This window comes from Clarias gariepinus, chromosome 13 (assembly GCF_024256425.1).
Source record: "Clarias gariepinus isolate MV-2021 ecotype Netherlands chromosome 13, CGAR_prim_01v2, whole genome shotgun sequence".
Lineage (NCBI taxonomy): Eukaryota > Metazoa > Chordata > Actinopteri > Siluriformes > Clariidae > Clarias > Clarias gariepinus.
Window position 1 is genome coordinate 17951991 of NC_071112.1, and position 15295 is coordinate 17967285.

At 36.6% G+C, this 15295-nt stretch overlaps 1 protein-coding gene across 1 annotated transcript in view; it reads right to left on the minus strand.

The window, feature by feature from the left end:
• Window positions 1-15295, minus strand: part of prkd3 (protein kinase D3) — a 51811-nt gene that overhangs the window by 4483 nt on the left and 32033 nt on the right. The window contains exons 4-17 of the mRNA XM_053509673.1: window positions 12892-13023; window positions 11939-12096; window positions 10536-10731; window positions 10380-10457; window positions 10100-10286; window positions 9294-9417; window positions 8130-8207; window positions 4200-4488; window positions 2269-2321; window positions 1947-2019; window positions 1744-1850; window positions 1494-1655; window positions 954-1052; window positions 608-875 (exon numbers count right to left, since the gene is read on the minus strand). Of these exons, the coding sequence (XP_053365648.1) occupies window positions 608-875; window positions 954-1052; window positions 1494-1655; window positions 1744-1850; window positions 1947-2019; window positions 2269-2321; window positions 4200-4488; window positions 8130-8207; window positions 9294-9417; window positions 10100-10286; window positions 10380-10457; window positions 10536-10731; window positions 11939-12096; window positions 12892-13023 (2004 nt within the window). The remainder of the gene's footprint in view (window positions 1-607; window positions 876-953; window positions 1053-1493; window positions 1656-1743; window positions 1851-1946; window positions 2020-2268; window positions 2322-4199; window positions 4489-8129; window positions 8208-9293; window positions 9418-10099; window positions 10287-10379; window positions 10458-10535; window positions 10732-11938; window positions 12097-12891; window positions 13024-15295) is intronic.

The following is a 15295-nucleotide window of genomic DNA, read 5'->3' on the forward strand; positions in this document are numbered from 1 at the left end:
CCTTTGCTAGACTGGTGCTTCTTACATATGTTTCAAACAACCAGAGGACAAATATTTCAATTGATAGCACAGGCATTTAAGTGGCACCAGCTTTCTGATTCAGTTCTACTACATACAGGTTTTATAGGTTTCAGTACCCAACCCTTAAAGGAAGTGCATGGAGTTATGTACCCATCATGCAGAGTGGCCACTGTACAACCCTCTGAAGCAGTGTTATGATCTTGGGCTGCTTCAGTTAATCAGCTCTACATTATGGAGCAACAAAATAAAGTCAGCCAATGATCTGAATGTACTGCATGACTAGGTTATCCCATCTTTGGAGTTTTTCTTTCCTTATGGCACAGGGATATTTTAAGAGGACAATGCCACGATTCATCAGACACGGTTTGTAAGTGTTCTGAGCGCATGAGAAATCATTTTCACACATGAATTGGCCACCACAGAGTCTTAAACCTTTTGAAAGCGTTTGGGATTTGTTGGGGAAGACTTTATGGTTATGGTCTCATTATAAATAAGACCTCTGCCATAACTTAATGCAACTCTGTATGGAAATAGTTGCTAGAATATTTTTTACACTTAATATTTTTGACAGGTTTTGTTTTTTTACCTTCTGTGGATATCTCCTTCCAAGGCATCGGTGGATACATAAATGCTGCGTTCTGGATCTGATCATTAATATCTTCATCCTCGTTAAAGGGGAAGGTACCACTCAGGCTGACGTAGATGATGACCCCCACTGACCACATGTCCAGTGAGCGGTTATAACCTTTACTACGAAGAACTTCAGGGGCCAGATATGCTGGAGTTCCCACAACAGAGCGACGGAATGACTTCTCACCAATTATGCGAGCAAAACCAAAGTCACACAGTTTCACCTGTGAAAACGTACGGTCATGATACTGATAAATTTTTTTTGGTGTTTAAAACAGTTAAACCAGCGACAAGATTCTTACCTGAGGAAAAGGCTCTGCTGAGGCTAGGAGCACATTTTCTGGCTTGAGATCACAGTGAACAATGTTTTTGAAATGCAGATGCCTCAAAGCCACCAGAATCTATAACCGGAAAAAAAAGCAATGACATACTGTAAGCTAATATTTTTAGGCACATTTAGAAATTAAAAATCACATATTTTATGATGGATGCTGAAAACATGTGTTAGTTAAATCAAGTTTGATAAAACACACTATTTGTTTTCAGTGAAATATACACCATCATGCACAGTCAGGGGCCTCTGGCCACATCAGAGCTGTGTGTGGCTGCTAATTGGAGGATGCAGATTCATGGCTAATAGATGAGCCCCTGTTATCCAAACCCCCAAGGGGCCTCTTGGTTCTAATCATCACACAGACTAAAGCATTGGAGCACTTCAGAATCCTGATGAGATCCAGACATGTCTAAACACAGCGCCCATTCAAAACACCACATCCTTCAGAAAAAAAAACAGTTAAAAAAAAAAGACTGAAGATAATGAGTCGGGTAAAAAAAAAATTTACCTGTGTGACGAGGAATTTTGTGATGCGCTCGGGCAGTCTGCTTTTCTCGCTGGACAGGATCATCTCCAACATGTCCCCGTGCAGCTTCTCCATGACAACAAACACCCGCTCTGGGGTCTCGAACATGCACTCCAAGTTGACAATTCCAGGATGCTGCAGGTTCTTCAAATGAAAAAAGGAAAAGATTTTATAATCAACCATTTCACACTATATGCTCCTTCACCATTTCATCAGGCTGTAATGGTCTCACCTGTAAAATGGCTACTTCATTCCTCAGCTGGCTTTCTTGCTTGGTAGGAAACCTCATTTTATCAATGACCTTTATTGCTACATCTCTGCCTGTCTTTCTGTGTTTTCCTTTAACAGAAAAAGGGTTATTTATTTAAGTTGTCTTTGTTGAGGAGGCACTTACAGTGGTGTCTAAGAGAAAAAAATAAAAAATTACAACTGTACCTCCATATACAATGCCAAACTGGCCTGATCCCAAAACTTCATCAGCAAAGATCTGGTAAACAGAGCTGATATCCTAAAAACAAGTAAAATATAAATCAGTACTTTTAGGTTACTACCCGAACAATAGCTTACTGTCCATAGCTAAGCATGCAGATAATTTAGCTATTTTTTTCTCACTGTGTGTATAGCTCAGAACATGATGGTGGGTGTATAACAAAAGATGGCTGTTTTACAGAAAATGTGCTAGTTTCACATTGGTTGTTGTGATATTAATGACTGAAAACCCACTATAGTAAAGTGTGTGATACTAACACTGACTTACCACATTTTCCTGGATTTGACTGTTAGATACAGAAATGCTCATTGACAGTTCCTCTGTAGAGACACAGAACAGTAAAGATTATTCTACGAATGTACTACTTCTAATTCTAGATCATCCTTATATAATGTGCAATTATCAAAATAATACAGCAATTCATTTAAAAAAAAACATAAATTTGAAGTGTACATAAACATGTGGTAGGTTTATTTAATGTTCACGAAAAACTACTGCTGTATAGATGTAAAATTATTTAAAGTAGTAAAACATTTTTTAAGATTATGTAATTTGCTGATTACATTTTTTTTGTTGAAACATGAGCAAATGCCATAATCCTAGTACAGAAATAATATTAAGCACTGTTTTAAAAAAATGAGTTTATGCTTTAAAACAAGGAGGGGCTATTAAAGGGAATTTGAGTCTCACAATCAGTGCTGGAAGGCAACAAGGAGCTGTTCAGTCTTAGAGGAAATGTTGGAACAGTGTAATGATTGGAGTAATTTTAAAATTACTAAATTCCTAAATTCTTTTGAAGGACAAAAATGTATATTCAAGTCAAACCGGGACTTTTGATTGTGCAGAATTACAATTATTAGAATTATTAGACAAAAAAAAAACATACATTATATAAATATATAAATGTTTATATAAAACATATATTTCTCCATATAATCCCCTGCTACACTAATGCACTTATGCCATAGTTCCACTAGCGCTTGAATACCATCAAGGTAAAATATTTCCTCAGTACACCAGAGCCATGATCAGTGTGCCTACTTCACATCTGAAACACTTTACTCCTAGGGACTCCTTTAATGGCCCAAACATGTGAAAATCACATAAAGCAATGTCATGCTTGTACAGAGTGACACGTGATCCCTGTACAGGGAATGTGGCAATAACTGCCAGCTAAATTATGTGCAAGTGGTGTTCGATCAAGTGTTCTACTTTCTGAAGTAATTTTCTCCTAAACTCATTTGTAGGACAAGGGGTGTTCAAGTCAAACCAGGGCTTTAGATTGTGCAGAACTACAGAACACAGTTATGAGTTTCCACTGTTGGGCCCTTAAGCAAGGCCCTTAACCCTCAACTGCACAGACGTATAACGAGATAAAAATATAAGTCGCTCTGGATAAGGGCATCTGCAAAATGCCTAAATGTAAATGTCCATGGGAATCACTGCAGTAGGCTCCAAGCAACTTCCTTCTTTAAAATGCTTGCACCATTCAAATGTTTTATTGCAGCTTAAAGTCTCATCATTTGAAAAAATGAAATTGAAAAAATGTCAATTTCAAATGTCAATTTCTTTTCTCCTTTATTCACAAGAAATGTCACAGTCCCTGATTGACTTGAACGACCCTCAGGCATGCTGGCGATAGTGCAAGGAATGTCAGTCAAACATAACAAAACTTTGCAGAATGCAGTTTTTTGAAAAGTTATTATTATTAGCATTTTTTAAACCAATTAATTTCCACCTTCTTCTAAGATTGAATCATGATCATGAGCTTATTGAAGCTTTCTGATGCCTTCTCTTCATTATTTGTAACCTACATCAATGACTAGATAATTTATAGTAGTTTAATTAAGATGCTGCCTCACAATGATCATTATCAAATTCATGTTTGTCCTCAACCGTATCTGATTAAGTTGTCCTATCACTCAGTCCTAACCCATTGTTCTTATATGGAACTTACTACTGTAGCAACTGTGAAATGATGAAAAGTGCCATAAAAAAAGTATTCATTATTATTATTATTATTATTATTGTTGTTGTTGTTATTACATTGACACAATACTAATCACGCCTTATAGATTTATATACTCATTATTATTATTATTATTATTATTATTATTATTGTTGTTGTTGTTGTTATTGTTGTTGTTGTTATTACATTGACACAATACTAATCACGCCTTATAGATTTATATACTCACTGTGGTCCTTGCCCTGACCAGCAGCAGCACCCACACTTGGCTGAGGTGTAACTGGAACAGGCATGAGGGCCTGGCGGATGGCCATCTCCCAACCCTGCGCCACCTCCAGCCCCACGCCAGAGGCAGCTAGCATGGGGTTATGCATATGATGGGGGCCACCAGTGTTCTCCCCAACATAATAGACCATAGTAGCAGTAATAATCTCAAAGCAGTGTGGATTGCCTCCCATAGTAAGACTACTGAAATCCCGTGCTGCCTCCACTTGCAGAATCTCAGAGAGAGGAATCTCCTGTAGATAAAACAAGACAGTGATAAAAAGTGAGATCTGAGTACAACGTGGCTAACAATAAATGAATTAATGAATTAATGAATGATTTGTTCAAACTTGAGAAAATTTAAATATGAACCACTGTTTCACAAACTCAAGTAAATTAGTACTATAGGTAGCTGTCATAATTTAAGATACAGTTAATTAAACTTAGAAACACAACAATCATCTACAATAAAAAGAAAGTCACTGTCCAATACTGATCACAACCACTGTCAGGATGCTCTAGACCGGTAAAAAAAATAGTACAAACAGCATTTCTCCTGTATATTATGGCTAAGCTCATACCATACCTTTAACTCTTTCGAATAGAGTACAGGCTTTGGGATCACACAATCCATGGTCTTCATTTTATTCAAAGTGCACTCAAAATGAGCTTATGTTCTTCATATCTTCTCTAAGAGTTTGACATGATATTAAGCAGGCTGCCTTCTGATGGCATTTGCTTTTTGTCCTCCCACTAGTGAAACAGTAGTTGTGACCAATAGCAGCTTCCTCTGAGCTTCACATCAAGTGTTTGTGGTTAGAGGGTGGACCACATGGCCCGGCCCACTGAGGAGCTCCATAATTACAAGGCAGCAAACCGAATGTCTTCATGACTTCATGCTTGAGTGTGTATGTGTGCATGGCGCGTGTATGTGCATGTGTGGGTGTGTCTGTGTGTGTGTGTGTGTGTGTGAGAGAGAGAGAGAGAGAGAGAGAGAGAGAGAGAGACCATGCTACCACTGCACTGCGGATAGCCACTACATGGTAAAAGGGGGTGGTCTGGTTGGGGAACAGTTATGTGGAAGCAGGATTGAAGTCCCTGTAGGCCATAAAAGATGTGGGGAAACCAAAAGTACAGGGCTTCTGTCTTCAAAGGAGCATGGTATAATTTCCAAATGTATAAAACAGACGCAGTCTTTCAGCTCTTGACACATGACCATCCAAACATATGGGGTGAACAAAAACCAAAAAAAAAAAAAAAAACAGTGGTTACTTAATAAAAAGCAAAAAGTGCTAAAACCAAAAGCAAACAATCAGCAGCTCTCAATCAACTGAACACAGACAGTCTGTTTCATTACATCTATCCAGAGGATTCTGAAGAAAGAAAGCACTGTGTGAAAACCAGAGTTCCTGGTAAGGGTGGGAAATACTTAAAACACAAAGGGCATTGGCTCAAACAGACAACTATTGGGCGAGCTGCTTCATACATTAATAATTTGCTTTTTATAGGACTCTACAAGACTACTCTTCTAAAATAGAAAAAAAAGATGCATATCCAAATATCCAAATTGACTACAAGTATACTATTGTACAAAAGAGGTTTACTAAATAACAAATAACACCAATATACTTAGAGCTTATGGTGGATATACCAGAATGTCAAGGGAAAAGAATTATACTAGGCCCCAAAAAGTTTAATATGTAAATTTCTTTCTAGATGTAAATACAGTTTAGACACTTATTCCTAAGTGTACTAAATAATCAGATCTAATTACATTTGCTAGGAATTTGCAGGGTTCATTATTTTATGCACATTTTTTCAAGCATTTTCATTTGTGTTTGTAGGAGAGATATCAGTCGCCTTTGACTCAGCTTCGGCTGATAAACATTTCCTGCCCTGTCATGAAACTACCCAGTGAAAAACAGAACAAATTTTTGAAGAGTAACATAGTGGCAAATTGTTTTGCTTGTGGTTGAGTGATCACATGCTCAAAGCAAAAGCAAGGCTGGTATTCATCTCTTCCATGTCAATCTGAGCAGATATTTAAAGGTAAATGAGGACCATTTATATACTACATATGTTTTTATATACGACCATTTATATACATCTACATATGTAGATAGTGTACTAGTATCATAATCTTCTTCAGAGTCAACTCAAATCATGTTAAAGGTGTATTTATACAAATAATTTGAATCCCAGTTCAGTCTGAAATATACAAAGGAAAAATACATGGGTGTGTATATATATAGTATTCCTTTTTTATGATGTGATATTCTGTAAAAGAAAAAAGAAGAAGAAGAAGAAGAAGAAAAAGAAGAAAAAGGAGGAGTAGATTATATTGTTGTATACAGTGCTATAGGATATTATAATTGTCTAGAGCTATGTGTGAAGGGGAGGGATTTGCAATCTTACAAAGTCAAAAAATCAGAAACGACTATTTAAATATAAGTATATTTCTTTATGGGGAAGTCAAACGTTGCGGTGTAAAGTTTTCTTATTTGCCACTAAAAGGTCTTCTTATAGCGAGCTGAGCTCAAGTGTGGGCATTACTGGTTTGGGTTTTTACTTGCAAGAATACACTTGGTTTTTCAATAACTCACTGTAGTCCCCTCACAAGAAGTAGACCGGGGGCTGCCCACAAAACTAAAGAATGAAAGAAGACATCAAGTGTGTAACGCCTACTCTGATCTGCTGGTGTCGTGATGTTACACGTCTTTCTTGGGCACGTTTAGTTTCAGAGGTTTATTACAGTTAACTGTCACAATGGTTTTACAATTATTTGAACAGATGCTTTAATATTCAGCAAAATGGTACACAAGTGAAAATATGGTATCAAATACATCAGCAGTAGAATACATTAATACAGTGACTGTTAGAGAGAGCTGTAAATCTACATGTTCATGTATATCATTGCCATTTACTTTTAACAATAAGTATAAATGTAAACTTATTCTGTTTACTTATTAAGTGCATAATTAAATGCAATTGATTAGATTCCTAAGATTTATTGTTTTTAAATATGGTTTATCCAAATGTATAATAAAAGTTTCAGGACTACAGTTACATACTTTAATATGTATAATATGTATTAAATATACCTGTATATTTGGACATTATATGATAAAAGACATAACCCAAAACATATCTAAAAATTAATTTTATATATTCAAATAAAATACATGTACATTTTATGTCTAAACCATATAATGCAAAATTATAGGTTACACATTTACGATTAAAAAAATTTGAAGGCATTAACTATTCCCACTGTTTGGCAATTTTTTACTTATTTATTTTTTACCTTTGGCTTAGTTTTCTAAAGTTGTTTTTTTAAGAATTTTAAGAACAAAGTAAAATTAAATTTAAATTTAAATTTCTTGTGAAATCTTACATTTTTTTGTAGAAATTAACTATTTTTATTTACAATCATTCTTGTTTATTATTTGTTAAACACAAGGGTCACTAAAGCACTTTACCATAAATCTGTTGAAATTACATTGACATTATTGTTGACATTACACATCCTTTTGGAACAATTTACATGCAGCACTGACATTTTATGTTATCAAAGTTTATAGTTCATTACCATTTTCATCAAGAACCATTTGAGGTGTCAGAATGACCTCAGATGCACTATGACTATGTCTGAAATGTTTTATATGACAGCTCTTCCACTTTGACCACAGAGAAATTTTACTTCTCTGAAAGTGAAAACAGATAGGCGGGGGAGGGGACATTTGAAGGGCCTGTAACCTTATTTCTATCCAGAAACGCCAACGGTAACAATTATACTGATCTAAGCAGAATTTGAGCAATTCATTAGAACTGTGGCTTCTGTGTAATGACTAGAGTAATTTCTACTAAAATCTTTCCTGACAAATGAGTCTCTTACCTTGTAGAACTTGGCTCCTGTGTCATTCTGAAACAAAGTCAGGCTTTTGCTGTCCAGCCTCCAATAGTGTCTCTTTCTCTGAAGAAATATTATAACTATTAATTATATATGTATAATTTTTATACATTATATGTTGAAAAATATATTAAAATATGATAATAATATTTATATTATATTAATATACATCACACTATTTTTCTTTTTTTAAATTGTGTATACATTTCTTGGCTATTCATCTATTATACAACTGATAAAAAATACTGATTTACACCAGGGCTGTTCAAGTCAAACCAGGACTTTTGATTGTGCAGAATACAGCCTCCAATAGTGTCTCTTTCTCTGAAGAAATATTATAACTATTAATTATATATGTATAATTTTTATACATTATATGTTGAAAAATATATTAAAATATGTTAATAATATTTATATTATATTAATATACATTACACTATTTTTCTTTTTTTAAAGTGTGTATACATTTCTTGGCTATTTATCTATTATACAACTGATAAAAAATACTGATTTACACCAGGGCTGTTCAAGTCAAACCAGGACTTTTGATTGTGCAGAATACAGTTATAAGATTAAAAACTACCTTTATTCCTCTGTACAATCCCTTGCTAAACTGATTCTCTTATCCCCACGTTTCACTAGTGGTTGGATACCATCAAGTTAGAAAATTTTCTCAGTGCTCCAGAGCCATGATCAAACTGCCTGCTTCACGGCATTATCACTGCCGAAATTTTGGCGTTACAGGAACTCCTTTAATGGCCCAAACATGTGGAAATGGATTGGAGTGAAGTCAAAACTGCATGGAGCTAAAGTTTTAATAACTCACAGCCGAGTTTCTGTAATGTGCAAGTGGTGCAGTAGGCAGTATGGAGTTGTGCATTATCCTGCAAAAACAGAACGGCTTTGGTAATCAAACAAGATGTTTATTCATTTAAATGAGTTCCTAGGACATGAAGCAGTCTGATCATGGCTCTGGTGTACTAAGAAAACTACCCTGATAGTATCCAAGCCTTAGTGAAATGCTGGGTAGATGCATTAGTATAGCAGGAAGACTGAAGTAGAGAAATAAAGGTAGTTGTTCTTATAATTTGAACACCCCTTGTATTTATTAAGCTATAAATGAAAGTAAAAGTTGCTGAAGGATCTTACAAGGTTGTCTCTACTGGTGTAGTGCACCATCCATCCCTCCCTGACCATAGTGGAGCTTCTTCTCTTGGTGTGTTTAATGGACTGCACTACACGCATCAATGGGATATTAGTGCTAGTGGATGGGCTAAAGAAAGACAAAAACAAAAAACAGTCTGAATCTAATAATATGTTTATACACACCAAAACTGTAAAACAAACAAACAAAAAAAACAATCAGTTACTCACTGCGGGGAACAGGACAACGGAGGTATTATTAGAAATATCATTAATTAATTCATTTATTCAGTTATTTTTGTTTGTTTTTTTTCCCCCTTGATTTTCCCACTAATTTATTCATAGCCACGTTCCACCATCTCTCTGATAGGCTTTCTCCCATCAATGCGAGAACTACCAACCAGGGAGGGTGAAGACTATCACATGAGTCCCCCTAGACTTGTGATGCCAGCTGACTGCGGCTCTGCGAATTGCTGCTCACGCAACACTGGAGACGGTGTAACACACTCAAATGAAAGCACTATCTGCTCCTTCCACTTGTGTAAGCTCACAGATGTCCAACACATTGGCTAGTGTTACTATGACTCAAGTGAGACTGCGTGTATGACTCCCGGCTTCAGATGGTTGTAGCGTCAATTGATCTTGCGATCTCCAGATAATGGGGAGAATAAGAAATGTCATTTCGATCACTCTCATATCACAACACTCTGATTATTTAAACGGTCAAATTATTTAGTGAATAACCAAAACACAAGGGTTGTACATGCAGATCAATCCACCTTCTGACCTTTGGCATGCAAATCAGTACATACCTGATCTGAGGAGCTTTTACTGGCTCCTCGTCTTTCTCCTGGTCTGAGAATGGATAGTCCCGAAAGACCTTGTCCTCAGGAGTAGAGGGTTCTTCAGAGTCGTCCTGGCCTCTGCTGCTGTCACTGTTGACATCACTGATATCCACTTCCATGGTGGTGTCAGAATCTGGAGCTGGACTGGCTGGTTCTGACATAAAACACACAGAACGTATGACATGAAAAACACTTCCTGGCCATGAAGCATCAAAATGATACACAACTATAAACAACTGCTTTGTACCTCCATTGAAGACTACTTCCCCAAGACAGTCTTTTGGTACCTTGGATGCACATCGCTTGTGGCAGTTAAACTTGCAATCTAAGAGAAACAATGGATATGTTTATTTTTTCAGAGTGCTTACATGCATATTCCTAGAGAGCAGAATGAGAGACTCACCTTTGCACTGCATGCCCTGGCGGAACAGGCCCTTGAGCAGGCGTTTGCAGTACTGGCAGATGGTGGGGCGTGTGTATGTGTGGATGACAAAAGTATGTGGCACTTTCACCCTCCCCAGCACCATCTTCTCCATCCAGATCGGCCGACCACTCCAGGATGGGATTCGCTTCCCGGCTTCCTGATGGGGGCGCTGTTGCTGGATATACCATTGGGGAAAGAGGAAAATAAGAAAGAATTTTTACAAAGTAAGACATGATGAACTGTAACTGTCACACGGTGTTTCCTCAACAGATGTTTTAAATGACATGGCCAAACTTTGTCACATTCACAGGAAACAGTAAATGATAAAAACCCCAAAGACAAATTCTTTCAACTTCTGATGTTTTCCTGCTTCAAAACAGACCGAACAGAGCTTTAATAAAACCTAACTAAACCTAGTGCGTTTCACATACAGTGTGTCTGGGCACAACAACACAGAAGAATCCACAGAGACTTGATTTATTTCATTCCATTTTCATTAAAAAATACTTGGAACTGGATGAACGCCAGATGAATAGTTACACAACGTTTGAGTAGCAGCCAGTTCCAACAAGCTTGGTGTTCATTTTATATGAATTCTTGTGTCTGCAACCAAACAATTAGGAATGTGTTTTATCTTATTGTTGGAATAGCACAAATCCAACCTTTAAATCATTTTACTCTCATACTGACTGGCTACACAATTCTTTTGTACTTCAAAATCATCTTACATTTTACTCACTTATTTTACATTATATCTGTATATCAGTATATCCAGTAGTCTTCAAGGAACAATGAAGAGTGCTTGTTGTGCTAAGCTTAGACATGTTGCATAAATGATCAACTTCTGATCTCGATTCATCCATGTCCACAACCTATGCAGACTATACACTGAGGGGCTGTGTTTAGTTTTTTTCTTGAGAGAGCTAAATATGCATGATTTCCACAAAAAGAACAGCTTAGCAGCCTTATGGATACTGCATTGTGTAAACTAGTAGAAGTATAAACTAGTAGTTTTGAACATGCTAGATTGATGACATTTTGTCATTCTGTGCCAAAACGGACACTGGTGCAAACCTGCATTTCCTAAAAACAGGGAAATGTAATTCCAAGGATGGTTCCAATACAGAGTGTCAGTATGATTTACATTACTTAATGGACAGTAAATTAAGTTTTGAATCCTTTCCTCTCTTCAATGTCAAACATCAGAAAATCTAAATCAAGCATTCCTTTCAATTCCACAGAACAAAAACATCTATATTTATTGCTTTATATACAAAACTAGACACACAAAAGTCGAGAAAGTAATAAATGTAATACAAATGACTACACTCCAGAGAAGAGGAGAAGATAAATCATAAGGACGCATACTGAGACTCCCTTACCTCCTCCAAGGTCACCACAGCATTTTCTGCGGGTAGAGGCCGAGGGATGGACAGTGATGAACCGGGAAGAGAAACATTGGAAAGGCGCCTCTTTCTGACTCCGCTACAGTTGTTTGGGATCTTAAAGGCGCACCGCTTGTGGTAATTCAGCCCACAACCTAATAAATAAACATGACATATGAATGCCAGGACTACCGCTAACAAATTTAGACACATTACATGAGAGCAGATATGATTGCATTGTTTGTTCTTTTTGTCAGTTCTCTTAAACGTCCACTAGAGAGCTCCATAAACACTCTCACTTCAAATGGAAAAGAGAAACAGCTTAAAAAAAAAACAGAAAGCTCATATCACATTCGAAACCATTTAGATAAGGATTTAGTAAAACTTAAGCTTCTATATTAAATTTATAGACAATAATCAGCTCTTGGCACGACTTATGAAGTTTAGTATAGCAGCCAGTATCCATTAGCGAAGGATATTATAGAAGCAAACGTTAAAAGCCACATCCAACGCTTGGCAAAGATACGCTCTGCTCCAATCAAAAAGCTGCTTTATTGGGCTTCAAAGACTAGCTGGATAAAGTCAAGGGGAAGCCAACACAGCATTGAGACATCTCACTGCACGACATAGTTAGCCTAAGCCAGAGGCACTGAATCAGTGTGCTCGGCGCTGTGTCTGGAAAGCACTTGATGCTTTGGCCTTTGGTGTGCAGACATCCACAGCTCTGAGACCCATATGGTGCACATGTGTAATGTATTGTTCTTATGTACTGAATGACCACTCATATAAGTTTGTGTTTCTATGTAATCGAAAGATACATAGCAAAGTTTGTGTGTAATCATGTTATATACAGACAGCTTTTATTACAGATTTGTATTTTGATCTAGTTAACATTCATGAATTTCTTAAGTGCGGTAATCTTAAAATGTTAATGAAATCTAAAGCATTACCTTCACATTTAAGACCTTGTCGAACGAGACCCCACAGCATCTCCCCACAGTAGTCACAGAAAGTAGGGGCCTTGTATGAGTGCACGTAGAGGGCGTGAGGCCGAATCTGAAAGTCTTCCACAGTAGCCTGAGCTGTAATTTAAAAGTAACTTAAAAATGAACTGAACCAAAAAATGGACTTAATGAGAGTAAACGGCACAACACAAAAATAAAATAAAAAACAAAAAACAATAAAAAAAAAACAGAAAAAACATTTTATTATTATAAATGTATTTAATATTAATCACTTTATGAATTAGGCCTGCAATGGATTGGCACCCTGTCCAGAGTGTGCCCTGCCTTAAGTCTCCTGGAATAGGCTCCAGGCCCCCCCACGACCCTGTGTACATGATAAAGTGGTATAGACTACGATGATGACTTTATGAATTAAAGAAAATAAAAGACCTGGGCACTAGTGAAATCCAGTAATGCATTCTGAATTTATATATATGTATTATTTATATATATATGAATAATAATAATATGAATTTATATATATATATATATATCTGTCCTAGATATACAACTGTAAATAGTTTACCAATATTATGATTATTTTTTTCAGATGCCTAATTTGTGCAAATCTGCTAAAGGCTAAACCACAAACAGTACAGTAAAACACTACTTTAGTCAGGAAAAGTGATTCACAGATATGATTCAGCTGTGAGTCACAGCACAGTGTTGATGCATTTTACAGCCCCGAAAACACTCCCTAGTGGTTACTTTTAAACAATAGTGAAGTCATCTGGTTGATTCATGCATCAGGTCAAAACTTGTAGAAATGATTCCAAATTAGAGGATGATGTCCTCATGCAGGTTATGCCTCATGATACACTAAACTGCTCTTAACATATACTGTAGCTGTTGTAGCACCATTATATAGCATTTGTACTGAGTAAACAGGGAACAAAAAAAAAAGGAAATTGCAGACCATTTGACACTAGGTCAAAGTAAAAGAGACGAGGATGAAATAACTGTAAAGATGTTTATGCTGAGTATAAGTAAATGCTGAGTATAAGGCTGCAGTAACTGGCAGTAACTGTGTGAGATCAATCTAAGCTTTATACTGTACATCAGAACTATAGAAAAGAAAAAAAAACAGGTGAAGTAGACATAGCTTGCTTTTAAGGACTTTTATTCAACCATCTGTGCTACACTGATGAGGATCCCAGAACAGCTATAGAGAAGCAGACAGAAAAATCCAATTGACCTGTAAAGTTTTATAGTAAAAGTCTCTTTTTGTGACTGGAGCATGGAGAAGAAAACACTGATGGTGTACACCTGCATCTTCCATATAACTGAAATGAGCTTACAGTGGGTAACGGAAAGTGAGATTAAATGCCTAATCTTCAGATTAAAGTCTTCTCATCTGTATCACTCATCAGTGATAAATCAGTGGCTGATTGGAAAAAAAAAAACTTGATAGCAGTTGGGAGTGGTTTCCTTGTGGATAAAAAGCCAGGAACACTCTGGTGCTATGCACCCTTCTTCAGACTATCTAATAAAATCGAAACACTGAGGAGTTTATGAAAACGCTATACATCATTTTCTTTTCCATTTTTTTCTTGCTCCAGCTTTTACCATACTATACTAGAACATTTTTGGACAAACTTATACTTTGGACTGATTAATGAAACCACAGAATGAGTGATTTCTTTTGGCTTGGCATACAGATAGTAAGAGAAAGAGACACTGATTCTTTAGCTAGATATCATGAGCCCTGCATGAGTGAGCTCCTCTCCATGGATCAAAGGCATAAAGCTGAAGACTGAAGCTGCCAGCAAGTCACATGCCAGGCAGCAGTACAAAGCCTTGGCACAAACACATAATGAGGCATTCATGAAAACACCACATCACCCACATTATGTAAAACCATAATTCAAATGTCCAAGAAGTAATCAAATGCTTACAAAGGTACCTAAATGTGCCAAAACACAATGGCACATAGCATGGAAAATAAATCAGACAACCTGGCAATATCACAGATATAGTAAAGAAATATTCTGACCTAATATGAACTTCCATTAAACTTTCATTACAAGTGTGTTTTAAGTAAGAAAAAGGTTTTCCATTTTTTTCTCAGTACATGCAACTATAATAAAATGTTTGGTTGTGGTAATATAATAAGAAGGTTGTCTGTGGTGGGCGGAGCAGCGACTAGCATCGCAGCCTCACAGCCTCACAGCTTCAGTGTCCCTGGTGAGATTCTGAGGTTAATGTGTGCAGAGTTTCTGTGCATTTCTGTGTCTGTATCGCACAGGATTTCTGTGCATTCTGTGACTTTCAGCTTCTCTGTTATTTTTTGCACCTCCAAAAACATACCATAAGGTGAACAGGCTAAGATTAACTGCCCCAAGGTGTCAAT